We start from the raw sequence: 27,996 nt of genomic DNA, 5'->3' as shown, positions 1-27,996 counted from the left end.
GTTTGAGATACTTTAGCAGGTTGCCCGGCAACGTAGCATGACTGCGTATTCGATGGAACAGAGCTATGCTGATTAAGCATCCTTCTTCACAGCAACGTTTATTATTTTGGTTGAGTTGTTATGAGTTTGCAATTTTGTTAATCAATTGATGCCAAGTAAATGTGGTGCTTTGCTCGTATTTTTCTGTCTTGCATGTTATCGCTAGACAAAAAGTTTATAAAATTTGTCTCCTCAAATGGAAGCTGTGGACATAGATAAGGCTTTTGACGATTTGGTGTTGATTGATCAGATTGAATCGGAGAAGGGTTACAAGGTTAGTTTTACCTCAACCCTCAAAGAAAAGTCGGTTATACTGTCTGGGATTTATCATTAGAGGCTAGCAGCACTCATGCCAAGCATTGTATTCAGCATCATTTTTGTTTGCTTCCCTTTTTCTTAGCAGGGAGTGTCCCGACTTGCATCATATTTTTTTTGTCTTGGTAGTTGTTGACATAAGGTCTGTTGTCGCATGGGTTAGTGGGTGAATACTCTTGGTCGTCTGATCATGGCGGTGGCTTAGAAAAAGAAAAAAAGTCGCCTTGAAACATGATTGTAGCCTGCTTATTATCTGTGCTGGATTTGGAGGGTCTTAAATGTTTTGCAGATTTTAACTGGTGGGTTTCCTGTGTCTGCAATAGGCTTGATAATTGACAATAAACAAAAATGCTTAAGAAATCCTAGGCTAATGCTATAAGAATTTGTTGAGATGACTGTTACTTAATCATTTTATGTAAAATGCATTTTTAACATTCTGTCAACTTTAAATTATTATTCAATGCTTAAATGCATTGAACAAATGGTATTCAGAAGCTACCTAGGGGCCAGAAAGGATTTTCAGAACTGCTTTCCATCCTTATATGCAGCTATGTAGTTGACATGTCTCTGAGTATGTAATTCAGACTGGACATGAACAGTCAATATCCAAGGATTTAAATATTTTCATCAAAGTCTAACCACTGCATAATGAAGATTCTGGCACTTTTTCACTGCATGGAATTCCTTGTTATGCTATGACTGCTAATTTTACTCATTTTCTGTATATGGCTGTGACTTATCAATCACCCTCATCATGTAGGTAATAATACTTTTTTATATCTGTGTCCAGGACGGTTACGAGGTGGGCTGCAGGGAAGCGGCAGCCACCGGCGCTGGACTCGGCTTTCAGAGAGCCGCCCAGGTCGCCTCTGAGGTCGGCTTCTATGAGGGCTTCATCCAGCAGATTGAGGCTTCACTGAACACCTCTGGGGCCTCTGAGGCATCAAACACTACCGCGGACTCTCCATCCACTCCTGTGACCGACCCTGCGTCCTCTGAGCGGGCGACTCGTCAGCTGCGGCGCGCCCGGCCGCTGCTGCTGTCGCTGCGCCGGCTCATCGGGCAGCTGCCGCGCCACAACACTGCCGACAGTGACGTCACGGCGCTGCTGGACGCGATTCGCGCCAAATTCCGGCAGCTGTGTGCCGTGCTGAGGGTGAACCCTGGCAGCAGCGAGCAGCAGCGCGAGATCTCCTTCTGAGACCGGAACAGGACGGTCCGCGGATCTCCAGTGAATGGTGCTGGTGATACTTTGATGCTAGAGTGATTGCTGACAATATTACCAGTAATGTGAGCTGGCTGACTGACTCATCGTTAGGGAAGAAGGTTTTTATATGACATAACTATTTTGTTTTTGTGGTGTGCTACAGTAAGCTACCAGTGCGGCGAATTTCCTTTCGATACCGTCGGTGATCGGACTGCGCCGCTCGCCACCAGGCGGCAGCACCGTCTACACCCTCTCTGCCCCGCCCCATGTCCGGTGAGGACACCATGCGTCCTCCGGTGAGTCTGCGCCGCGTGCACGAGGCGCTGCTGGGCGCCGCCGCCTGTCTGGAGCCCCTCCTGCCGCTGGCCAACAGCTGTATGGTGTCGTTCATTACGGAGGACCAGTGGCGCCGCCTGGTGCCCGGCCCCCTGGCGGCGGCGCTGCTGCAGCTGCCCGCCGAGCAGCTGCTGCGTCTGCCGGCAGCTGCGCCCGACCAGCTGCCGGCTGGGCCGCTGCGCCAGCTGGCCGAGCAGCTTGGACGGCACCGGCTGTCGGGGTGCGGGGTCCTCAGTCCGCCCCCTCCCGTCTCAGCCGCCGCGCTGCCTCTGATGGACCAGTTCTTCAGCGATAAGAAACTCCACGAGGTGGACCGTATGGCGGCGACGGTGGCGCACCTGGCGGCGACCGGCGGAGTTGGTCAGGTGGTGGACCTGGGCAGCGGGAAGGGCTACCTGAGCTCGATGCTGGCTCTGCAGCACGGTCTGGACGTGCTGGCAGTGGAGGCGAATGAGGTGCACAGTCACGGAGCGCAGAAGGTCAACGCCAACATCAAGGTCAGTGGCAGCCCGCGGCGGATACAATGCTCTGGCAGACCTTAGGTCGATTCCGCCAATGGAACGTTTCCCGAGAGATAATTGGGCATAGAGTTTCCACCATGGCCAGTGTTGATGCTCATCAGAATTCAAAATCTGAAGGTACCTGAACAAAATCTTTTTGTTCAGGTACCTTCATAAATGTACGTTGAGCACCATGCATAGAATATTTGAATTTTCACATGATATGTGTGGCTCCAAAAGTAACGTGGTCTCACACAGGACTATCGTAGCCTCTGCCTTCGTATTTCCTGACATTACGCCGCTGCGTTATGGTGACAGTTTTTATGACCGCCACTGCAGGACCGTGGGAGCGGCCCTCCTGTGTCACCGTGTCGTGTAGCGCCCGTCCGCTGTGTCAACAGCCGGTGTGTGTGTCTCCCCACTGACACAGCTCTGTGACACGGTTCTATGACACGTGTGTGTCGCCGCCGCTGACGCGGTGTGTCTGTGTCGTCAGAAATCCTGGGACGCTATCGTCAGTCGCTCGGCCGCACTGCAGATCGGACAGCAGCCCGAGCGGCGCAGTCGAAAATGGAAACGACAGCAGCGGAGGTGAGTGACACAGTAGTCGGTAAAGGAGGGGAGAGCTGTGAGATTGATATTCTGTGTGGTGCGCAGACTGCAGATGGAAACGTGATATGATGTGGTTTTAGGAGACGGCCATTCATAGGCAGGCTGGTGGCGCCGGCGATAGACCTATGAGAGCTCCAGTAATGTGTGGGCAGAACGATACACACCGTCTGCTGAAGGCAGCGTGCCTAGGATCCTTAACCCCAGACGACATAACTCTATTCCCCAAATAGCAAAACTTTTTGTCACGGCAGAGGTTAGGTATAATAATTTATAGGTATGTTTTACCTCGGTACAATGTTACAATGTTACAATGGACGGTACAATGTTACTCTTCAGACGGCAGAACACCTCGAATGGTTCCTGCAGCCACCTCCACCGCGGGCGGCGGCCGTAACTTGTCTGGCTGAGAAGTCACGACGTCTGCAGTGCCGTCGTGTGTTCTTCTAGCAGTGATAACGCCGCAGTCGGAGGACGCCTCATGTCCAGCCGTTCTCTGGAATTGCGACGTTGTCTAGTTTGACACGAGGTCGCCGGCAGTCTTGACCATGACCGCGGCGCATCTCGCCAGTCACCGGCGCCGTCGGCAGTAGCCCACCCATTCCTTCTGCCCCATTCCGCCGCCATTCCGTTGTGCCATTCCGCGGCGCCGGCCGGCCGTCGGCGCCGGGTAACATCGTTACCTTTCGCTGACGACCTGATGGGATTTCTGCCGCCCGTGTCGGGCCGGACGCGCGGTGGACACAGACCAGATTGGATTGTGTCCGCGCCGCGTGACTCTCCTATCTCAGCCCGTTGTGGTGAGTGTACTTCTGTCGGCGTGTGGTGGGCAGAAATCCCTCGGGGAGGGCGCGCTCTCCCCGCTGAATAACGGGGCGGTGTGGAGAGACTCGGCGTGTTTTGAGCGCACAGACGGCCACCAACTTCAGAGGACAACAAAGCCGGCCGGCGCCTCCTTTTCGGAAGCTTTGGACTATGTTTGTAAACACTTCATTCTGGCCGACGGCGCTGAAAACCGGGATGATGAAGGGAACTATTTTGACGTCAGAATGAATGTGACGCTAGAAATATTACCCCCTACATCATGTATTACAGGCTAAATATTGTTGTTGGCGTTAAACATATTATGTTTGCTCTGCATCCAATCATTCTATATGATATAGTACAGATGGTTGTCGTAAGCATACACCCAGATCTTCTTTTCTGGCTCACTCTTAGCAAAATATTATGTTTATATATTAAGTTAACGAGATGGCAATCTATGACAGCAGAGTGTGATCTGGAGGATCACACTCTGCTGAGCAGGGATAACCCTGTCCCTCGGTATTCCTCCCCTCTTTCTCTCCTCCCGTGATGTCGCCGCCTCTCGAAACCGGCTTTATCTGTTCTCCGAAGCTCGGAGCGGTGTCGGACGCCACCGGGACCACCCCGGGGGAAATTCACAGTGATGCACACCGCTCCGATCGGCCGTGTTTTCGTCGGAGAACGTGCCGCCCGCCGGGGACCCTCTGTAGACTCTCGGGGTCCGCAGTGAGGCGGACCGACCCCCGGGTGTAGCTACGAGCAGCACACACACCGCCTAAATTGGCCCTGAGGAGCGAGCGGCGTCCTTGGGAGGGCGGTTTACAGACGAGGTTGTGTTCGTGATCGGGACTGACTGTTGTCGTCAATTGGCTCTGAGCGACGCAGAGCTGCGCGGGGCGGTGCTCGGAGAGCGGTTGGAGGAGGAAAAACGAGCGCTGGTGTGGGGTGGGGACGGGGAGCGGCTCGGAGCTGTGTGTGGTGCTGAGACGATCGAACAACAAGTGGGGTGGAAGTCGCTTATGGGGATTTGGGAGAGGTTTTGTAGTAATTTATGGATTGTTTGTTGTGTAATATCGTTCGCTGCTTTTTCTCGCGGGATGTGTCCAATGTGAAATTCTGAAGTCATTGCTGCTTGGGGATGCATTCGCGCCGGCATGGATTCACTTCGCTTTGGAATAGTAGATGAAGATGGGAAGTCTGGCTTTGTTGCATATATGCAGCTATTAAGGAGTGACCTGTTCTTGATATGGGTTCTCTGATAAAAGGAGTGCTAGAGACACAGCCTCCAGACAGCCCCGCTCCCCTGCGCCGCGCAGCGTCCGGCGGTGTGATTTAGCGGCCGTGTCCACTTGGGCCACCTGCGGCGGCAGTGTCTCTGATTCACGGTCCGTATCTGTCCCCGGCCGGCGGCCCGACCTGACGGCACCCGCGGGACCGATGGCCATCGCCCCGCAACCGGTGAGCTTTCCCAGCGGAAACTTTAGCTAAATTACTGGCCGCCGGAAACTTCTCAGGAACCTTTCCATGGACCGGCTAGAAGTTATTGGCCGCTGGTTTGAGCTAGGTCTGTTTTATCAGAAGCGGGCTCATTTATTTGCTGGGAGATCTGAAATTGAGGACGGTGTGTCGGGGACTGTTTCGTGAAAGCGGTTGAGCGGAGGCTGCTGAATTGCATATTTTTTTATTTTTCCACAGTCGGTATTTGATGAATCGCGTCATATTTTTAGGCGTATGCGGTAAAATGCATCTTGTTGTCACTTTTGATGCCTCAAATATTCGTGACCCAGCATAACCAGTGACGATGCATTGAATTTGAGGAAATAAAGGGAGAGCGAGAGAGAAAAGAAGCGGAAGGAAGATAGAGGGAAACCAGGCCCAGACCCAGACTTCTTCTTAGTATGGTTAGATCCAGACTAGACCAGACCACATCCACATCCAGACCCAGACAAGACCAGACCAGACCAGACCAGACCATTCCTCAGTCCCCCCCCCTCCTCCACTCCCGTATGCGACCATTCCAAACTACCGTCAGAACCGGGACGCAACGCCCGCGCTGCAGCTGGCCATTGGCACGCCCCCTCTGCCGCGCTTATGTCGTTACCCCAGAGTTTACGGCAGCGAAATATTAGCGATGATGATGAAACGAGTGCAGAGCTGGACGTGGCCTTTGTGCCGAATACACCAGACGGGGGCAGATGATGTATAAAGTCTTTGTATGAAGGTCAGCGTTCGTACTGTTACGCCGTGTTGGGATTTGACTGCCCTTTGTGCTACATTTATGAAGATTGGGGATGGTGCTTCCTCATGTCTTATCTGCTGTGGAACGACATGATGTCTGAATATGTCCAGTTGCTGACTCACTTGCCCGAGATTTTGTGTAGGATTTCTGATATGTCGGAGAGCGTGTAATCCCATGGCTTACTGTCTCGGTGATAAATTTCCGAGGGAACACTGGACTGTAAGCAAGCACCAATTCTTTAGAGCATATCTGAACATTTGGAATTTCAGCTGCAATAAGACAACGATATGGCATCGGAACTTCCATGGCAAACATTTTGAATATTTTAAAATGAAAAATCCGGTTTGATAGGGGGCGTTCAAAGCAACTTCAAAAGCATTTGTGCTTTGGAGCTGCTGGACCTCTTCATTCAAGTTAGATATTAGCTTATAGATTATTTTTATTAGCATATCACCTGGTGTCTCAGTGAGCTTTGTACTGACTGATATGATCGGATAGTGTGGGAGCGCTGATCATTGCCGGTATTTTGACCTCAGGGCTCTCAACTCTACTTTCTATAGGTCTGGTGCTTCGGATTATAGTTTGTGTAACCTGAACTGCCCCATTTATGTGCTTGGGAATCCGGCTACCACAGTGGGTCCGATGGTATGTGGTTATTTGGGCTGACCTGACCTGACCCCCGTGTGACCGAACAGCCGCTCCACTGACGTTATATGACCGGACCTGGTCTGCCCCTCTCTTACCCCGTCAGCTGGGACAGATTACTGACTTATGTGACCTGACTTGACCTGCCCCCTCTCTTTTCCTGCAGCTCTAGGACAGATCTGCTGACTCGTGACCTGGCCTGACCTGACCCCCCCTCTCTCTCTCTCTCTCTCTCTCTCTCTCTCTCTCTCTCTCTCTCTCTCTCTCTCTCTCTCTCCCGGCAGCTAGGACAGGTCTGCTGACTCGTGACCTGACCTGACCTGCCCCCTCTCTCCCCGGCAGCCAGGACCGCTCCCGCCACCGCCCGGCGCCGGGCCGTCTGACCCCCGTGGACCAGCTGGTGACCTCTGGCACGCACCTCTCTGAGCTGGTGGCCCTCCACGGAGACGGACACCGACCCGTGGCCGTGGTGGGGCTGCACACGTGCGGAGACCTGGCCGTCAACTCGATAAGGATGTTCAGCGAGATGCCGCAGGCCAGGTGAGACGGTTTGAGAATGGTGGTGGTGTGTGTGTAGGGGGGAGGGTAAGTACGACTTCAGGGAATACCCGCGCTTGAATAATTCGTATGTATAAGTACAACTCGTATTCTGCCTATCACTCTGAACACGCCTTTCTGAACTGTGCTGAAACCATAAAACACCGCCTGAGTCATGCGATACGGCTCGGGGCTTTGTGAATACCGGTGCTGCTGGCTGGCCGGTATGTAAACTGCCCACACCAGTGTGTGATGGCGTTAAGTCCGAACGTGACCTCCTGCCCTACCCTTCTCCCATGCTGTCCCCCACCCCTTCCCAATACTTTTCTGCACTCTTATGTCCCTTCTTTTATTCCCTGTCCCTCCCCTCCCTCCCTTCTATGCCTGTGTCACGAAAAGGGCAACCAAATGTCACGGTGCAGGTGACCCACCAGTCTTGTCGTCATTTTTCAAACACGTCCGTACGGAGCGTGTGTGTTGTGTGTGTAATATGTATTGTAGGTGTCATCTGATACCGCCCGGGACGGAAAATGTCACCCTGGGTCCCCTTCCGGGTCACGGAAAGGTCAGAGGTCAGCCAGGTCGGCCGGGTCAGTCGCCGGGGGCTGTCAGTTTGCTGTGTGTGCTGTGTGGACTTTGTGGAACGAATTCATGGCGTTACGTGGTATGTTGAATGTTGATACTTTGCGACGGTGTTAAACGGTATGACTCAGTTATGTTTCGCTTGGAATGGCACGTGCCAATGAAACACACTGCGGCTTGTCGTGCGGTAAATCACTCACACGTTTTACATACTAAATTTCAGTTAGCACCGTCGTCGTGTTGACTTTTACGGTGAATTTTATGGCGGACAGAGTATGTATTCGGCGGTTGCTGGGGACCCCTTGTCGATAAAACCGCGAGGGACTGCGTCCTGGGGCCATGCGGCGCTGCTCAACTGGGCGCATACCTGTGATGGTGTTTAGCATTAAGTTCGTTTTATATTGGAGACGAGTTCCTGTGGTGTCAATGCTTGGAGTTAACATACTCCTCGTCCTGACGGCCGGGCATATACCAAGGTTAGCATTTCTGTTCGTAGCCCAGAGTTAACATACTCCTCGTCCTGACGGCCGGGCATATACCAAGGTTAGCATTTCTGTTCGTAGCCCAGGCATAATCCGTCTTTCCGTCCTAACCATGTGTGGTGACGCAACTTTTTTTCGGGACAAGTCTGAAATACTTATCTGCTGAGTTTTGCTTCATCTCGTGAAGGTATGGAATACCTACATTGGTCATTTTAGGAGTGTGCCGGGACTGTGTATCCGTCATCTTTTTTAGCCTTCACCTCGTGGCTCTAGATGCACCGTGGCTCTTCGAACCGCGCCATTGCACATTGAACCCACGGTGAACAGAGTCCCACATTATGTATCCTCACGAAGCGCCGTGCTGTGTCTGCAGTAAAGCCGCCGGTCGGATCTCTGGGGAATGGTCTGTCTGACGTCTGCCCCATCTTCCCCTCAGTACGTGATGGGGTAGCGTCTGTCACGGATAACCGCAGACCCTTCGTGAGCTGGATTCTACCGTGGCCAGTATAACCCCTGATGTTCATCGCGGGTATGAACTTTCGGTGACAGATTTTGATAAAGTGTAAATCGTGACGTGGCCACTTTGGTTTTATTGGTCAGGTCATGCGATCCGTGCGAATCTGCCTGATTATGCATGGGTTTGGCCTTAACTGAATGAGATCAGCTATGCACACATGTTGAAATAAATTGCAGATTTGATTGCAAAACCTCATATTGCGTGAATATCATTCTGCCGTGTTTTTATCTTATGGGAGACAGTCATGCCCCCGCATAAATGTCATATTGCGTCAGTTTCAACTAAACCGAAATTATTTTCTAGGCAAATAAACCGTGAGCTCCCGGGACAGATACCCTCTGTTGCTAACACTCTGGAATCTAATCACTACCACCCCTCCTCTGCGTAATGCGGGTTTCGTTGAGCTGACGGGCCGTCCCGCCCCGTCTCCAACCGTGTATTGTCCGCCCCCTCGGCGACTCGCTGAATGAACTGTCAGCGACTGATGGCGTCCGCAGCAGCGAGCGACGACCCTTCCGCTGCCGCCACAGCCGCGACGCCACTGTCGTAACGACGATGCCGACGACAACGATGAAAACGGCGGGCGTTGGGGACTACTATGCCGTGTATTTATACGGCTGTAAACATGCAGTGGCTGCGTGAGATGTGATATTGCGTCGATCGTGAGGCGCGCTGATGAGATATGTCGTGTTCCAAGGACTTCTAAGATGTGTCTTGGCGGGATGAGTGGACCGTAGCTGACGAGAATCACGCTAATTTATCGCGAAACTTTGGGCGATTCTTCATAATGACGCCAGTGCTGGAGAAGGGTTGGAGGATTTGTCGTTTATCGTCTGCTTGATACGGGAATGTGGTGCGATTTGAGCTGGCGGATGCGGTGTGATGGGTAGGACTCAGACCCGTCTCACATCGTCGAGATGGTATTGTGGACTATTGAGAGCCGAAAATGACATGCTCTATGAAATGGTTCGAGACTTGAATGTCATAAGAGCGTTCCTTGCCTCTCTGGTCGCTACTTCAAACTGTGCCACCACTAAGTTTCGGGAGCTGTGGTGCAGTAGAAGCTGTACTGCAGCTGCTTTGCCGTAGAGATGTGCGACGAAGCTGCGACGTCGCAATTCTGCGGAAGCTGCTCTGTCGCAATGCTGCGGAGCTGCCCTGGAACTGTCGCGTTCAGCCGCTCTCTGGAGATCGATTGGTGTCACGCACTGTCGTATCTCACCCGCCAGAGGTCCCCAGCAGCCAGCGAGCCACCCATTCCCCGCCCCACCAACCGCCGGCCGTTTACCAGTTACCAGTTACCACCCCGGTATTTGTGGGCACCGCCGAGAGCGCCCGTTACCGGTGCTCGAGGCCCAACGACCCAGCCACAAATTGTGACAGAATGGTCCGCGGGAAATTGGTTGTTTGATGGTAGTGTGATCTCCCGCTATTGCAGTGTGGTTTGAAATCGAGATGACGGCGCTATAGAACAGATTGGAAAACATCACATCAGGCCTCTTGTTCTGTGTAAAATAACTTTATTTTTATGTTAGCTGGATCGTGTCGAGGTAACCGATCAAATTGCCTGACAACTCATGTAGAATGTGTGCGATATTGTGGCTGTGTCCGTCTGCCTATCTGGCTAGTTGCTTGGTCTTCATATGTTTGTCTGTCTATTTGTCTGTCTCTGCATGTCTGTTTATCGTTTGTTTATCCGCCTACCACTAACCTCCGTTCTCCTCTATCTGGCAGTCTATTGGTGAACGTCGGCTGTTGCTACCACCTGCAGCGGGAACGGTTCGAGTGTCAGTTCTGGGCTGACCTTGACCTGCAGGAGGTCAGTTTCCCGCTCAGCCGCCCACTGCTGGAGCGCCGGTTCGCGCTGGGTCAGCAGGCCCGCGGACTGGCCGCCCAGGCCTCCGAGAGGATCGCTTCCTACCAGCGGGTGCGTACTCGTATACCGGGGACGGCCCACCGTGCGCGCCGCCAGCCCATTTACCGTAATTGGATGAGTCTGTTTTCATTGGAACATTTTTACAAGACGGGATAATCTTGTCGGAACGAATGGATATTGTTGTGAAGTTTGCTCGAGATAATCACGTCAGCTATTTTGATAATACTGGAGAGAGACGCTGTAAGAAGGGCTACTTGTGCAGCGGGAGGGTCTCTAAGGAAGGCTATGGTAAACTTCTAAATTATTCTGGAATCTCTCGGCCTGGGGCGGCTGTCTGCAGTTCTGGTCGCTCCCGGACCTTTCACTTGACCCAGTCCGACAGTTTCGGCGACTTCTGCTGACTCGCTGGCGATAGCGCCACGCTGTCAGCTCTCCAGAGTTGATATTCACCAGTGGCTGTTGAAATATCCATCTTGGAATTGACTTCTGTGAAAAATATCAGACCATCACAGCTCGCTGTTGACTGGGGCTTTGATCAGAGTGATATTTGGCGCAGCAGACGCATATAGCGCCGCGGCTAGTGATGTTTTATGCGTATGGAGTTGTGTGGTCGGAGTGGGCTTTGAAGAGAGATGGCGTCATCGGAAGGGGTCTCGATGGGGTGTTCCCAGTGTCACCGTATTGAGTGCGTTTGCGCCCGACCTGTCCACGCTCGTTTATCGCCACCATTCAGTCGGTGCTTTGAAATGCATGCGGATTTGTCAGTTGTGGTCGATCCGGGCTTGTGTTGTGCCATTTCCTGTATTGCGTCACAACAGTTTACTGTTAGGTTACATGCTGCCGATGATTTATTAATGACTTGACTAGTGACTACTTACCTATTGCTTTTGGTACTGCTGTTGATTTTATAGTTCACCTAACAACACTTAACTCTAAAGGTTCCGAGACATAACTGAAACAGTCCCCTTTGACGTTTATTGAGACACTCGGTGACTGCCCGTGTTTCACAGAAGTACACATTTCGTCGGCAAAATTAAACGACGTCTTGCCTGGGGAGTTTGCCGTCAACAAACTCTGTCCGCGATTTAACTCAACTGAGAGATAACAGGCTGACAGGCGAAATTCAAACAAATTTGGCGTCATTATAGAGCAGACATTGTTTTAGTTGGTGGGACGATTTTTCTAACATCTTATCGTTCTACTCACCAATGTCAATCAGCTTCTAGCTGTTGGAGATTTGGCAGGCGGGAAGGCGGTTCGGTGAAACATCTGCCTAAGAGAACGCTTCAAATTGTACTAAAAGTTTACCTTGCTATCGCGCTAATGCTGTTTTTTTTTGACACTCAATTAATGGATGTGACTAAGGTTCAAGATATATATCTTATTAATGTAATAAGTAGACATCACATGCGTTGATGATTGCTTCTAATTAGGGATTAAAGTAACATTTAAGTTAGATTTTTAGTTCTTATTTGTTTCATTCGTATCCTAATTACTGCAGTGGCCCCCCGCGTCTCAACTCTGTGTTCTTGAGCATGTACTCCCTGCTAAGTGACATCTCACGTTACTGACGTTTCTGACTGCTTACGTTCATCTTAGTCGCTGTAGGCTCAATGCCGTGTAAAATTACATGCCTATATTTCCCGTTCTCTTTTATCGCATTCCAACTGTTCTCTCTAATTGTTTGTTTCAGCCGCCGTCTCTGTTCCTCTACTACATACCGCGCGGTACTACACGTCCTAGCTGTGTGTCCCTTTCTGTTACATTTGCTTACTGTTTCCGCTCTGTTCCAGCCGCCGTCTCCGTTCCTGTACTACCGCGCGGTACTGCAGGTGTTTCTCCAGGACCGTCTGGGTACCGTTCCCACCGATATTATGGTCGGAAGATTGGCGAGGAAGGCCAGGGATTACCTGGACTATATGCACATGGCGCTCAGCAAGTACCCGCTCGACCACAGGGTGAGTGTGTGCTTAGTTTAGTAACTGAGTACGGAGACTGGTACATGGACGCGGATTTAGACTGCCGGCAGGATGGCAGTGTGTGCTTGTGGCCTGTGGAACAGGGGAGGGGTGCAAGGTGTGTGGTGTGTGACTGGTGCGTACAAATTCAGAGTGAAAGATCTCATATCCACGGAATCACAGGTTTCATATGCTCGGATTCGCATGTCCCCTTTACACGATGGTACAGCTTTCGTACAGATGAGGCTACAGGTTCAATATACGCAGAGGTACACAGTCGATCCCTGTGACCTGTATCTATCCAAAGTCACGGTTCCGCCTTCCTAACTGTCCATGGCAGTAGTTAACGGCTGGAGTTGGTCGGGCGGTGGTGGCCGACGTCGCCGCAAGAGCGCGTGTCTGCCTAACTTACGGTGAAACTCCGCCACCGCCACCCACCGGCTGACCTCTGTCCCCCGTCCCTCCCCGCTCGCCATGACAGTGATAGCTTGTTGAAAGTGATATCGGTGTGTTACGTTATGGAAACCCCTTCAGTGAGTTTGATACCTCCCGTCATGATTCCTGTGGAAACTATTCCACTGCATCACAGGCTTGTCACAGAGTTTCCGCACGACCTGAAGGCGATGTAATGGCTTTGGTGACTCACTTTGAATGCTCGAGATCGTCCAAGATAACCGAATGATGTGACAGTTAATATTGTCACGGGGGTGTGACAGACTTCACGTAACCGTCTGGGAAACTCCACAAACTCGTGTTTCTCTCTGGGCGTTACACCCTCTGTGACCGTTACGAAAGCCTCACAGAGCGTCCTTGCACCCCGTGACCGCAGCTGTGTTCCCGTTGACTGTCGGTACAGACAATCCCCCGACCCTCAGCCGTACCCAAACCGCGCCAGGTAGTTCTGTGTACAAGCCCAGGCGGACCCCGTGGACACTGCGAGCTCACTCCCAGAAATGGGGGCATTATCAGGCAGCGTTCGTGGTTTGTGTTCATTGCGTCACGGAATGTTGGCTTGGAAGGCAGTCGGTGCCGGGTGGTATGCCATTTGCATTGCGAGAATGTTGTGGCGAACGTAGGACATAGATATTGCTAGCCATCAAATGCAACAGCTACGACTTAAATCGGAATTGATGGTACTTGTATGTCCATTGGGGCTTTCTGGTTACCTATAAACCAATTTGGGGACAACCAGGGTACAGAGCTAGGCTCGGTGATTAATTCTACCCGCCTATCATTTAATCCTATCGGACACAATTTCACCATTATCATTTGACGGGTCACTAATTTCCCATCCATGTATTCCAATTTATCACCCTCTCGTCTAATCACTCTGTGCTTAGTGTAGAAACGATAACACCTCGCACGTCTCCAGTCCTCTGAGTTGTGAGTGACACTCCCTCTTCACTTCTTTCCGCTGCACACCGCTGTTCGCTGTCTTTCGCTGCCGTCTACCACTGTCCCTGTGGGCGTGAAGAAGTGTGGGGAGTCTCTGAAACCGACTCCAAACGGCCCCGTTCGTCGCACCGCCGGCCCGTAACTGCGGCTTATGCAGATCGCTCCCTGACGTACGGCCGAACACCGCCAGACTCCCCGCTGCTCCTGACCAACCGCCGTGCTCTGTGGCGTGCTCAGCGTCCTCAGAAGCCGTGCTCTGAAGCCGTGCTCTGCGGGTGTGCTCGCGAGCCGTGCTCTGAGAATGGCCGTCTGGCCGTGACCCTTTCGTGGTAATCTCTGGCGGAGCTCTCAGAAGTACTGTCTGAGAGAGCTGTGCACTGTCCAGCCGATCTCACTGTGAATTGAGCCGTGACATTGAACTGACAGTTACGCTTTGTTGGATTGCTTCATCGGGATGTTGAGGGCCGCGCACAGCTGGTATATGACTGCTGTCCATATTCCAATCCCATCTTGCTGTCGTCACTATGTCGTTTGTTTCACTGGACCACCTAGCTTCATCGTCACTTCGTTGGCTACCGGCGCACGACGTGCACCCGCAGTTCAGCCACTGTGCTTCTGTCGTCCCGGCCCCGTGACCCGTCTCATCTTGGTCACTGTCAGCTCTGTCAGAGGTGGAACATGGGCTTGATTTGTTACCACGAGCCGTGCTCACATCCTACCCCTGGCATTCGCTTGGCGTTGCAAGCACTTGATAACTAGTCAGCGAAATATCAGCAGGAATTAGCCAACAATTTCGAGTTTCAAATTTATACGTTTCCCCTGCAAATGTGTCGTTTCATTTGGATTGGGAGTGATTGTCGGAATGTTTGCTGGTTGAGAGACGGATGGTCATTGGTCACTGTCAGGGCTTATTAAGATGTGCCACCGGGGACACGGGCACGCCGTCATGGTTTGTGGAATGAAGCTAGGACGATTGCAGTATGCACCAGGTCATATTTTACGTCTTACGTAATGTCGGGGAATGATGATGATTTCAGACTTCCAGGCTCAGACATGAGACGACGATTTCTGTATTTGGTGCAGATGAATAAGGTCGGGGTCGTAAACAAATGATTAAATGAGGAATTCAGGGTGCACGTCAGAATAGCTAGTGACATTTGAGCTAGTGACTTTTCAGCTAATGCAAAACAGCTAGTGCCTCAAAACAGCTAGTGACAAAATCGCTAGCGTCAAAATAGCTAGTGAAACAAAATGGCTAGTGCTTCAAAACAGCTAGTGACAAAATCGCTAGAGTCGAAATAATTAGTGAAGCAAAATAGCTAGTGGATCAAGTTCGCTAGTGGCAGAATAGCTCGAGTCAAATGAAAAAATCCCTCTACTGAGATGGTAGCAAAGACATCGCGGAGGGCCCTAGGTTGGCCAAATTCAAAGTCAATTATACACGTACGTTGTCGTAAATGACTTAGTTTCGTAGATTTTCGGTACCTATGTTGCCAAAGGTTTTTCCCAGAAGACGTAAACGTATACCCTCTGAGACCACCTGCGCCCCTCTAAAGCACCGCGTACAACCACGTTAATCTTGCATATTTGACTGAAACTGAAAGTCACTGGTCAGATTTTTGTCAGATCAGTAACTTTCATGTCAGATCAAACTTCTTACCTTCGAGCATCCATGCATTTTTCTTCACCAATTCGTCAAACATCTGATCGGTCGCAAAAGTATGATTCGGTCATTAGGTCGTACTTACAAGTTACAACTGCTTCTCCTAGCCTAACAATTCTATTTTTTCTGGCGTTTGGATTCCTGCTCTAGTAACCGGTTCTGGTGCATAGCCTTCGAGCCTTCTTCTTTTCCTTTGAAGCCTTAAATAAATGTTCGTGCATTTTGGCGCCATGGCCTGCACCTCAATGCCAACGTTCATGTCACAATCTTCTTAAAGGACCCGTCGGGAAAGAATTCACACTAGCTGCTCGCACTTCGTAGGCACTAGCTATTTTGCTTCACTAGCTATTTTGACGCTAGCGATTATAGCACTAGCTGTTTTGAAGCACTAGCTATTTTGTTTCACTAGCTATTTTGACGCTAGCGATTTTGTCGCTAGCTGTTTTGAGGCACTAGCTTATTTGTACTAGCTCAAAAGTCACTAGCTCAAATGTCACTAGCTGTTTTGACGTGGACCCGGAATTCATTAACGAGAAGATTCATAGCTTAGGAACTATCCGTGCATTTCACTGGATGGTAAGCAGTTCAGCTTAGGCTGTTGTGGTTATTTGCGTTCATGAGCGAATCGCTTTCTTCTCTTTCTCTCGCAACAGGGATTACGTTTCTAAATCTAAAGTACTAAATCTAAAGTACTTTAAAAGCTCAACATGCCTATTTATATTGCACAAAAGTTGCGAAACGGTTCCCCTGAAAGAAATATACTGAGTGCTGGCATTTCTGATGCTCAGATTACAGGTTATTTTCTGTTATTTATGCGAAAACTTTGAACTAAGCCATCAACATTAGCTTTCAGCCCAACTTATAACAAAAATCACACAGTTCGCCGAAACTGTTGCCCTTAACAAACCAGTCATGAGAGCAGCGTGAAATATGCGCCCATAACGGCTGCCGCTAAAGGGCCGAGTCTGATCGGTCGGCTCGGTCACGGCCCCGGTTCCATGTCACGGAGCGGTGGACAGTCTAAGTCGGCCTTCCCCTCGTGATCCGACCATCTCAATAACCCCGGCCCGGTCCGTCATCAGTTGAACGCCAATCCCGGGACAGAGCCAATATCGTCCGTCAGATCAGATAGGAAATCAGCGCAGTCCATTCTCCGTAAATCTCCACTGCCACGGTTTGATGGAGGGCCGTTTTCAGGTGCTGGTAATGATGTGGTGTGGTTGGATATGCCGTCGTCGCCGCCACTACTGTAAATGGCGTGCCTTCGAGGCTCACGTGGCGGTAATCACTATTGGACGATGGAGTATTACCTGGTACGCGAGCGTGAATTACTCAATCTGGGCCGAGTTGATTCGGGAACGCTATGAGCTAATCTCATTGGATGAACCGATGGTTGGCTGCTGAAGGCGTTTTAAACATTTGGGTGTCTTTTATGGGCCACAAATCTTATTTTCGAACCGTGGTATGTAATGAAATGAGCTGCCTTGTGATGCATCTGAATAAAGCTAATGTCTCGCAGTCTGAAGACATGTTTCGTTTTTTTTTATTATATTGGTCACATTTACCGTGTCCATGTAAGAGCATGCAATAAGCACATGTCCAATGTCATTTCCACCGAAGGTATTCAGGCTCAAACACGATCCAATTTTCGATGTCGTGAGCGCGATGTCAGTGACATTGTCACGCCGGTGTCGCCTCCTGTCGCGTGTGTGTCGGGTACGACGGTAATAGGGCGAGCTGTCCGAGTGGCAAGTCGGACTTCCGGGTGTCACTGAGACTGTCGGAGGATGTTTAACTGCAGAGTGCAGACGAGTTATTAGGCGCCTCGCCATTGCTGGAGAAACTCATACGGATCTTACGCAGAACGTATTTCAGTTTGAACAGTGGAACTCTTTCTGGCAACTTATCTCCACTTCACACGCTATGCGCCGGAACCTAAAATTGAAGCACTTCAAAGAATGTTGACTTCAAGGCCTCTCGAGGATAGACAGTTGATCTTCATGCATCTCTGTGCATCTTGACAGCAAGTTAATAACTTGCCGATACCGCGCTTATTTAATTTCCTGAATCTGTTTTCAATGCGGTTCTTGTTATACCGTTTTACCCTCGGTAATAGCTGGCTTGAGGCGCGTTTGACCCGTCCAAAACACCCCGCTCGGTTTGGTATTATTCGGTAGCTGCTGCTGACTGCTGCCCTGTGCAGCTGCTCCGGGCAGTAAACTGACGGCTGGGCGCGGGCGGCGTGACCTCCGCTGAATTACCACGTCAGCCTGTCAACGGCAGACTGGCAGCGGTAGACTGCTCGGCAGACTAGCCCGCAGAGTGCAGACTGGCAGCGGCAGACTGGCCGACAAGTTGGCCGGCAGAGTGGTCTGTAGCTGTGACCAGTCTGTTCCGTCTGGCAGGCCCGAGACGCTGGCTGATGTGACCCAGCCGGACCTGGCAGGTGGAGAGGGGAGGGGGCGACGCCACACATAACGCTTTCCGGCGCTCTGTCCCGAGGAAACGTCTCATCCAGCCTCCGGCGTGCGCCTCTTGCTGACTGATGCGTAGTTGGCTAACGTCAGCCTCTTCTGTGTAATTGAATTTTGTCCAGCGTCGCTTCTGAGAAGTGTTCGATCCCGTTCTCTGGGGATTCAGTTTCTGATGCTAAAACGGCGCTCAGACCCTGAGCTAGTGGGATCTTCTGTCATAGGTGTTTTCGTCAGAACCAAGGGGAACTTATTATGGAGTGTCTGCCTTTTTTGGTGACTGTAATTATGGCGCTGTCAATAGTAATACTCAACTGTCGCATCTAGCAACAGTCCTAGAGAGCATGCCAAATGCTGGTGACTTTCTGATGCCAGGTAGTCCGAAGAGGATAAAACCAAAAGCCTCGCGCCCGAACTGAAATGTTTCAGAGCCTTCTAAAAACACTTCAGACACTCGTACCAAACTGTGCCGCTGAACGAGTTCTCCATTTGGCCGCTTCATGATCAACATCGACTGACAGGAGCTGTCTTCGAGGGCCATCCGAGTCTGGCACTTCGGACGTGTAATTGTTTGTTCTGGCGAGGACTGCACCTAATAGAAGAGTTCGTTGCTGCACCGTGTCGGGCGCAAGCAGTTGCAGTTGAAGCTCAGATGCTAGGTCTGTTCGTTTGTTGGAATTCAACTGGCAGCTACTTTCGATCAGTCTGTTGTATCTAAAGTGGATGACGTAGGAGCGGTCTCTCTCTCTCTCTCTCTCTCTCTCTCTCTCTCTCTCTCTCTCTCTCTCTCTCTCTCTCTCTCTCTCTCTCTCTCTCTCTCTCTCTCTCTCTCTCTCTCTCTCCTCTCCCTCGCTAATCTCACCCGTTATCTCCCTCACACGCGGCTCCAGTGAGTCGGCCGCGCCGAGTCCTCAGACGAAGTCCCTGCCCCGGAGAACTTTGACACCGTCCCGTCCGTCCAGATAAGAGGCCCGAGATCGGTCGGCGGCGGCAGGAGCGGCCAACTTGGCCCGTCCATCAATCTCTGCGGTCGGCCGGGCGCGCGGGTGCCGCCGAATTGTGGTGACACTGGGGTTTGAGCGGCGCTAGAGCCCCACTGATTAGTGTCAGGGGTGTCCGCCGCGGCGGCGCCCCGGCTCAGAAGTTGTCCCGTGTCCGCCCATGCGTCAGCGCTGTCTCGCGGACTGTCAAATGGAGCCGGAACTCCTGAGATGACGCGTGATAATCTACTAACTCAGCCCGGCCGGCCGCCGAGCGCAATACAAATGGCCCAGATACGGCGTTAGTCAGCTTTCAGATGAACTTAATCAACAGTTTATCAACTGTCGGCCACGGGTCGGACGATTGCCAATCATTTCTAAAAGTCATTCGGCGCCGGCGGTCAATCAATATTAAGCTCCGAGTTATTGAACTGTCGGGCGCGGCCAGTGAGCAGTCAAATGGTGGCGGCGCGGTTTGCAACTGTGAGATTTCCGCCAGTCGTGAATGGGATCGTCAATTTAGGCAATGTAATCGGGATGTATCCAACGGGATGATCACTGAGATTGGGGCGATGAACCAATGCAGAGACCCGGCGCCAAATTCGTCTATTACTGTGTGGATCGTTCGCCACTTTTGTCTCGTCTGTACTGCGCCATTCTTTGGTCTATCCTAACCGCTCTGCCTTTCTCATCTATGCTAACTGCACCATGTCTCCCTCGTGTTTTCTAACCGCGCCATGTCAGTCTCGTTCTAACTGTGTCTTGTCTGCCTCGTGTTTTCTAACCGCGCCGTGTCTGTCTCGTCTGTACAAACTGCCGCTCGGCGCCGGGGCCATGGAGACTGGCCGTTGCCGACTCCATTTGGAATGCATTGGATTTGTCTGTCGGCCGGTAATCGGATGCAAACAGCCCTCTGTCGGGTCTGATGCCGCGCGATACGCCGACTGCAGCGCTACGCCCCATGAATCCACAACCACGCGCCGCGTGCCGAGTCGCGTCGGTCGGCTGGGCCCCGAGGCCGACTCTCGTGGGTGTGGGTGAGTTGGCGGACCGGCCGGGGATGTGTCTTAGTAAAACTCCGCTGCCGCCGCCGGCACGTTGTTAGCTTGGTTAGCGCTCTGGTTCGTCAGTTAGCTCACAAGTTCCGATGTCGCCATCGTTTCGTCGACTCGCCGCTCCGCTCGGCTGGACTCGGCCAAGTTTGTATTTGGCTTCGTTTGTCGTTTCTACGAGCAGTCGCCGCTAACTTTCTGCGGGCCCCGATGGTCGCACCAATTCTGCCTTTAAACACGACCTGTTTTGGCTCAATCGGTGCGGCTCATTCGCCACTGCCGCGCCACTCTCGCCGCCGGCGACGTGCGACGTTAACGACGCAACCTCATCAGCCGTTGATGTGGTACAATTACGGCGTGCGCGCGGCGCGGACGGCAGTGTTGGGCCACTGCCGACGGCCTGAGACCGGGGCGCGGACAGCTTACCCAGCTAATCAGTCCATGCATATTGCATACGGAGGGCCCCGCGGCAGCCGGCCAAGTGGCGCTGAAGCGACGCGGAAGGAAGCTGCCTCTCCAGATGCCGGCGCCGCTGATGGTATACACAAGTGGATGCCGGGAGAATGCCGGGGCCGCTGATTTTGGAAGACTGTCTACGCACCGGTCGGAAACAGATGCTTTCGCGACATTTAAATAGCAGTAACATGCAAAGCTCGATTTCCTTATTGGATTTTACTCTGTGAACGAGGCTGAGTTATGTTCGTGTTGCTTATTTATGTTCCGTCTCAGTGATTCATTCCTTTCGTCTTGTCGACGTCCTCAAAAGAACCGGCTACATTTGCAGAATACATGAGGTATGCGCTTTTACGACTCGCCCTTTCTTCCAGCTGTTGAATTTATTTCCCCTGGTTAATGGTTATGACCGCAGCCCTACGGGCGCAGGACGGTCCTCTGTGACCGCCGGCGGACGGCAGCCATCACTGTCCTTCACTCCTGTGGGCCCGGTCGGCGCTAACTTGACGAGAAGTTAGTGGGCCGCGCCAGACCAGCGCCGCCTTTGTCCTGCAGTGCGAGGCTGGTCCGTCGTGGGTCGGGGTGTGCTGGGCTGGGTCTCAGTGGTGTTGGTGAAAGATGTGTGAACTCTTGTCCAGTTTGATCGGTTAGTTCAGTATTTTCTGTTCTCGACTGCTGGCTGTAAGGGGTGCGGCCATATGATTTTTATCAAACTTGAGTCCGGGGACTAATGACAAAATGGCCTGTGTCTCGGATATTGGGTTGAATCTAATCACCAAGCTCGTTACCTACTTGCTGCCCACTTTTAATTCTCATTTTGAACTTTTGGCGCTCTTCTTTTGAGTCTTAGGAACTAAAGTTCTTATCCTAACGACAAATGGAAACAAACTTTGGAAGCTATTTGACATTCTGAAGTGCATTGGTTTTATTGATTTTATCCTTCTTATGACCATTTAAACGATTTTAAATAGGAAGATGTGTTTGCGAGAAGAAAAAAAAACTGATAAAACTACGAGTTCGACTGCAGCAGTTCTCGGTGATTTGTCTTCTCATCTGAGGCGACTCGTCTGGCACCGCTGCGGTCGACAAACAAGGCATCCATCACCGTTCGTTCCCCGCGGATGTGACCGCCGTATCGAGCGATGTGGCCGGCGGAACGACCGCGCAGACGACTTGTGGGACGATCTCATCCCCAGCAGTCCCGGCCGGCGCCCTCCACCCACCCCAGGAGCGCCATCGGTCACGGCTTTCAGTCACCCCTGACCGCGACAGCCCCTAGTTTAGCCTCTTCCTGCTTTCTGCGCTCCCCTTGCCGATCGACGCCCTCTTCCGGCCAACATCCTTCCTGCCTCTCTTTCCCTCTCCCTTCACTTTCTGTTTCTAGGATCCTCCGCCCTCGTCCCTCTGTCTCTCAGACCCTCCTTCCTCTGTCTCTGGGGCCCTCTTTCCTCTATCCCTCACACCGAGTGCGTATGGGTGTCGGTGATATGGCATTGAGCGCGGACTAGCATTGTGTCGCCGCCCCAACCCCGCAACAGGCGATGGGTGGTGCGATGACAGGGAAAGCTCGTCACTGGTGGGCTCTCGTGTGTGACTGTTGTGATGATTACTGACGGTTTTGATAACATTTAGTGAGGATGGTGTGTGATTGGCGAAGTTAGGACTTAACAGACACTGGAAAGAGTGATAGTCTCTCGTAGTAAATGGAATAGCGTCTTTGTCTCTCTTAGTCTGGAAAGAGCGTCTTCTGTCGGCCCTTGCTCTGTTTTGGTGTGTTTAGTCCACAGTTACTTACTCTTCACTTGCTTCTTTATCTTGAATACGGTCTGACTTGTGCACGAAGTGCTCTCAGGTTCTCACCGGCCCCAAGCAGAGTGAATGCTCCCCTACCGTGAATGCTGAAGCGTCCTTGCTCCATCCCCCCTCCCTTTCGCTACTGCTGTCTGTGACCCTGACTGTATCCCTGTCTCCCCGGCAGGCGGTGTCGGACGCCGAGCTGCTCGCCTACCATGACCGTCTGCTGGAGCACCGTCCCCGTCTGGAGGCGTTCAGCGTGCTGAGGTCCGCCCTGGCGCCACTGGTCGAGGCCGTCCTCCTGCTCGATCGACTGGCCTTCCTCATGGAACAGGTCAGTGGGGTCAGGGGATGGGCTGATCTGTTAGAGGGGCTGGTCAGTTACTGGGGTCTGGGGCTGGTCTGTGAGGATGGCGTCAGTTTTGTTAGAGGAGGTAGTATCTGTGTTGGAGGGAATCAGTAGAAGAGGAGCTTTAACTGGTCTGTCGAGGAAGCTGGTCTATCTGCTGCAACAGGTCAATGTGGGGAAGACTGAAGCGGGTTCGTCAAAGAGGCATCCGCCATGTTGGAATAGGTGAAAGCGAAAGTCAAAACGTCTTTTAAAATAGTTCACCTTTTTGAACCGGATTTGTGTCAGAGGAGCTCTGGAGAAGGAAGGGGAGCTTGTCGCTGTCGGTACAACATAGTTGCAACACAAAGGTCAAGCTATGACGCGTTGGCTAACGGAAACATCAAATTAAAACGCCAAGTGTCAGCCGTTTCTACTTTTGTAACTGCCACAGTTAGTTTTGCAGCAATAACTGGCGTTGTTGTTGGCCAGAGGAAATCATTATAGTGAGTAAACGTTTGCATTGCTAGAAAGGCCCCGTCATGTAATTCGTAAATATATGTAAAGAGAAGTCATGACTTCGCCGCATGCCACCCACACCGTTGCAGATTTATAGGCACAGCCCTGGCTTCCTGTTTCAAATATTCCCTTTGCAGCAACACCACTCTTGTAAATTGTCTCGGCTTCCGTTTATGTAAACCTTGTATGTCCACAAACCACGACTTGGCTCGCTGCGTTAAAAATGCCGACGGCGACGCTTTACGTATTGATCAGTCGTGTCCTTGGACTAGTAGCCGTGTTTGTTCATTCTAGCGTGTGCGTTTGTTGATTTCTCCGTACGAGGTGGCTGTGTTTGTCGACTCGTTTGTCTGTGTTTGTCCGCGCGGCTGTGTGTGTTTTGCCGGTCCGGGACGCGCGTGTGCTGCTGGCAGCGTCTGATGTGATTAAGGGTCAGTTGGAACTGAACAGGACCGGTCTGTGTCGCTGCAATTGGTCTCTCTGGCCGGACACGGAGCTCGGGGAGACGGGGAAGGAGAGAAATCTGGCGAGGTGTCGCAGAAATCCCGGCTACAGGTGGTGAGGGAGGGAGGTGGTGGCAAAGAACAGTGGAGGCCGCTTTGATGTGCGTCTCAAGAGCTGGATATCACGATAGCTAGTGCAGAGTTATTGGATAGAAATATGACAGCTAAATCAAGGAATCTGGATGACTTATTCGAGTATCAATTTTTTTAGACAAATTTTGGCAATGTCGGTCGTGGGTTTTATTTGTTATGTTTGGGTGTATATTTGCCCTGATCGGGTCCGGCATGGATTGGCCTTGGCGCTGGCCATTTTTTCGAAAACGAGTTTTGAGATGGTCCTGTCTCGCTGGATGATGCTGACCGCAGTGACCAGAACCAGCTGAATATCATTGGAATTCAGTCGGCGAGACAAGCACCGCATCCCGCATTAATGAGTTTCATGGAAGCGCTGACTTTTGCCAGGCTACAAAGAGACTGCTGGGCTTGTATTCATGCTAAGACACACATTCAAATGGCTGCTTCTGCCGGACGGCGGATCACAAACCGTCGGAACGTGGTCTTGTTACGGTCGGGGACATGCATACAAATTGGTGTCGTTTGGAAAAGGACCGTTATGAAAGCTTAACCAAGGCCAGTCGGGTGTAGTGTTGCCATGCCGATCAGACTCGATAGTGTTCTGGAATATGGTTATGTTGATGGTGGCTCACCGAGCGCTTCAGCGCCCTTCCACTTTCCAGAGCCTTGAACCAGCACCATTTTTTTTTTTTGCGAATATCATCTCTAGACCACATATTATGTCCCCTAACCGCCAACAACAGTTTTCCCGAACTGGGCCCACTTTCTCCCCGAACTTCCACCTCCCCGACCAGGCTAAACCCCAACTAAACCATTGATCGCCGCTTGCCGGCGGATTTCTGGGTGGGGCGCTGACTTCCTCGAACTCTGTAGCGGGGCGAGAGCCCCCTGAATGCTGCATGTCGCTCGCCCGACCGGCGCGGCGTGCTGGCCTGGCGCGAGCGGGGATGAACTGCGACACCCAGCGGTCCCTGAGTCTGACCGGGGAGGGGAGGAAGATGTTTGATGGCGGAGCTGAAATGGTCGCCGCTGTGACAATGCTCAGCAGGAACGAGTGGCATTTGTAACTCCCGGCCCCAGCCGCCGTGAGGTTGTGGAGCCGAGTTGTTTGTGACGCCGGGTAGCTTTGTCAGATGTTGAGTTGTTGTTTTAGTGCTCTCTGCGATGAGCCGTTACCTTTTATCGGCATCATTTGGCGTGAGGCTGCTGGCATGCGAACCAAAAGAGTTTCCCCACCACCCAATCATCAAGACACGCCTATCGGCCGTAAAGTCGCCCTGTGAGGCTGTTTATTAGGGATAACCGGCAAACATCCCAAACTTTCTGCAATCGCTGCGCAAGTTGTCGGGGTTTAGCTCGCCCTGCTGCGATTCACTCCCGCCTCTGGGGCTGCCGTTATCCGTCTTAGAGCCACTGGAAGCAGATAAGACCACGCCTTTCGGTAATGACTCTGACGACTATCGGCTGCCTCGGTCGGCCGCTGGCGCCGCGGGCACCACAGATTATGGCGGTTCGGGTTAGCCCGGTGGCTCCTCGGGGTGGTAGGGTGATTTTACACGCCGCTCCGGCAGCCCCCGGGGAGGAGATAGCGGTGGGAGGCTGCAGAACAGGTTGGGGAGGGCAGGGTGATGGGGTGGTTCGGGTTTCGAGCGGTAAGTGGCGTCTGGCGATGCAGTAGCGATACAGAAGCGGTGTGGTAATGTTGCAGCATGTACCGATGTGGTATCAGTAGGCGGTGATTAAGTAGCAATGCAGCAGCGGTGTGTTAGTGGTGCGATAACTTTAAGGGACAATAATGAATCCGTGACCATTTGGTTTTCACTGGTGTGGTGCGTTTATTTTACGACGGAAGCTCTTTAGCATATAAATTGATGGAGTTGTTCAAACTCGGTTTAGAAACTTTCGAACTGTGATCAATAGTTGACGATTCGAAGGATCAACCAAGCATCGGCTCTTGGTTGAGCAGTTTTGAAGGGCATTACAGGAGGTCTTTACTTTTTGTCTTTCCGTCTTTTGATCTGCCCCCCCCCCTCCCCCACCGCCGGTTAGCGTGTTCGATGCTACCGACGCCAGCGTCGCTGCCGTTCATGACGACACCGCACCCTTTTCTTCTTTTGTTGGGCGCCTCGTCGCCGTCTGTCCGCGCCGTATTAGTGCTGAGCGATGGCGGCGGCGTCTATTTACCCTGTCACCGCGGTGGCCTGACACGGCTCTGAGGCCGCCTCTGCAGACCGGAGGTCCTCATGGGGTGACATCTGGGGTCCTATTGTCATTTCTGACTGCGGTCGTCCTCAGCCAAGGTAGTGGTCGGCCGGTCAACGAACGACCCTGGCCCATCGACTGACTGACCCACCGACCCACCTACCGACCCACCAACCCACCGACCCACCGACCGTGACCTACCCACCGGTGCCGGTCGCCGAAGGCGCGGCTGCCGCGTCGATTGCACCACTTTGCCGCTGACGGCGCGGCCAATGACGATCTGATGGCGGCTGATGACGCTCCGATGACGGATGATGGCGCTCCGATGACGGATGATGACAGCCGGTGACGGCGGCGCCAATGGTGACTAATGACGGTCCGACGGTGACGGCGGTGGCAGGGATGGTATTACCGTTACGGGGTAGAGGGTAGCGTTTGTTTGTTTATCGTCACCCCTCTTGAGGACTTACGTGTTGAGTGATATTCGGTCGTCGCAGCTATTCCTATGTCGTCGCGTTGTGTCATTGTTTGATGGACCCTTTGACCTGCTGTGAACGGCACCCGGCCATGATTTTATTCCGGAGTAACGGACACTTGCATGTATTGTAGTTGGTGTGTAGTACAACTGTTCTGAATGAAATGAGGCGTCCTCACAATCTGTCCCTGTCAGCCTGACTGATAGTGGTCTGTCTTACCCTATCTGACTGTGACAGGACAGTATCTGTCTGACTGACTCACTGTCACATGTCTTCCCATTTATCCTGTCCGCAGATTCGCACTGTCTCCTAGCTATGTCTGTGGAACGCTGCGACTGTGTCCCGTGTTCTGTCTAAGTCGCGCAGGACTGGTAACGTTTGTCTGCTCATGTATCCTGTCCGTTTCACGTGCCATCTACCTTATCTTTTTCTGTATCTATGGCATTATTTCTTGCCTCGTACACAGGTCTGCAGACACAGGGCTGTTTGTGTTCATGCATCCTACCTATACACAATACAAATGTCTTTGACTCGCTGGTGACTGACGACTGTATTCCCATCTGTCCCACAGGACTCTATCGAGACGGCTCACCTCGTGCAACTATTTGACCCGGTCACCTCACCTCGCTGTTACGCCCTCATCGCTACAAAACGGAGCGGCGCGGTGGACGAGAAGAGTCACAGGACGGGAGAAACTGAACCCACAGCGGTCAGTGGTGACTCAACGGTGGCCTGTAGCGACTCAGAGGATAGTGCTGAATCCTCGACAATGACTGTGGAGGCGAGGACGGCACAGACGTGACGAATCCAGACTCTAGCGACTTTCTTCATCTATACTTTTATGCAGTTCTGTTCTTCTGCGCCGATATAGGCTCGACCACTATGTAGTCTCAATCTTTTAGCTCGTACTTGTGTTTTCCGATTTAGACATTCGCCATTTGGTGATTACTTTAAACTGTGTTGACCTTTGCGATTCTGATCAATATTGATCACTCGCTGCTCTTTCTTTATTGCCAATATTTGAAGTGCTCTCTATTTTCGTCTTGATCTGTATTGAACCACTCGAACCCGTTCTGACCTTCGATAGCCTCTTCTGATCCCTCACACTGCCCTGTGCTCTATCTGCTGACCTCTGGCCTTTGCTGTGCTCTTCTCACCCCGATCCGTCGGGGGTTCTTACTCCCTATCCACTGAGCGGGTCACTATGACGTGGAACGGTCGGCCATTGGTCGCGTCATCATCAGTCATACCCCTCCTCTCCTCCCCTTTCTGGCGGCCCTGTGGCTATAGAAACCGCTCTCGGACCATGTGTGGTGTGATGACGTCATACATCGTGACGTCATACTGTGACGTCATCGCTGAGTGACGTTTTGTCCAGGGCCCTGTTTCACCGGTGATAGCAGCAAGCTGCTATCACGTTTCGCGAGCTGACGTCATGT

At 52.0% G+C, this 27,996-nt stretch overlaps 2 protein-coding genes across 2 annotated transcripts; both read left to right on the top strand.

Moving 5' to 3' along the window:
- Positions 1-73: 73 nt before the first annotated feature.
- Positions 74-27,934, top strand: LOC122364403 (methyltransferase-like protein 25). Its single transcript, XM_043334727.1, has 8 exons — positions 74-313; positions 1,145-2,394; positions 2,894-2,988; positions 7,037-7,234; positions 10,547-10,739; positions 12,482-12,646; positions 22,639-22,788; positions 27,129-27,934. Exons 2-8 carry the CDS (start codon positions 1,828-1,830, stop codon positions 27,357-27,359), a joined length of 1,599 nt encoding a protein of 532 aa, XP_043190662.1. The 5' UTR covers positions 74-313; positions 1,145-1,827; the 3' UTR covers positions 27,360-27,934.
- On the top strand, positions 236-1,555 carry LOC122364389 (protein LTO1 homolog). Its single transcript, XM_043334699.1, has 2 exons — positions 236-313; positions 1,145-1,555. The coding sequence occupies exons 1-2, from the start codon at positions 236-238 to the stop codon at positions 1,553-1,555; spliced, it is 489 nt and encodes a 162-aa protein (XP_043190634.1).
- Positions 27,935-27,996: the final 62 nt, after the last annotated feature.

This window comes from Amphibalanus amphitrite, unplaced genomic scaffold, assembly GCF_019059575.1.
Source record: "Amphibalanus amphitrite isolate SeventyFive unplaced genomic scaffold, NRLGWU_Aamphi_draft 000674F_arrow, whole genome shotgun sequence".
Lineage (NCBI taxonomy): Eukaryota > Metazoa > Arthropoda > Thecostraca > Balanomorpha > Balanidae > Amphibalanus > Amphibalanus amphitrite.
The sequence above is the reverse complement of the archived record's forward strand: the minus strand, read 5'-3'. Positions and strand labels throughout refer to the sequence as shown.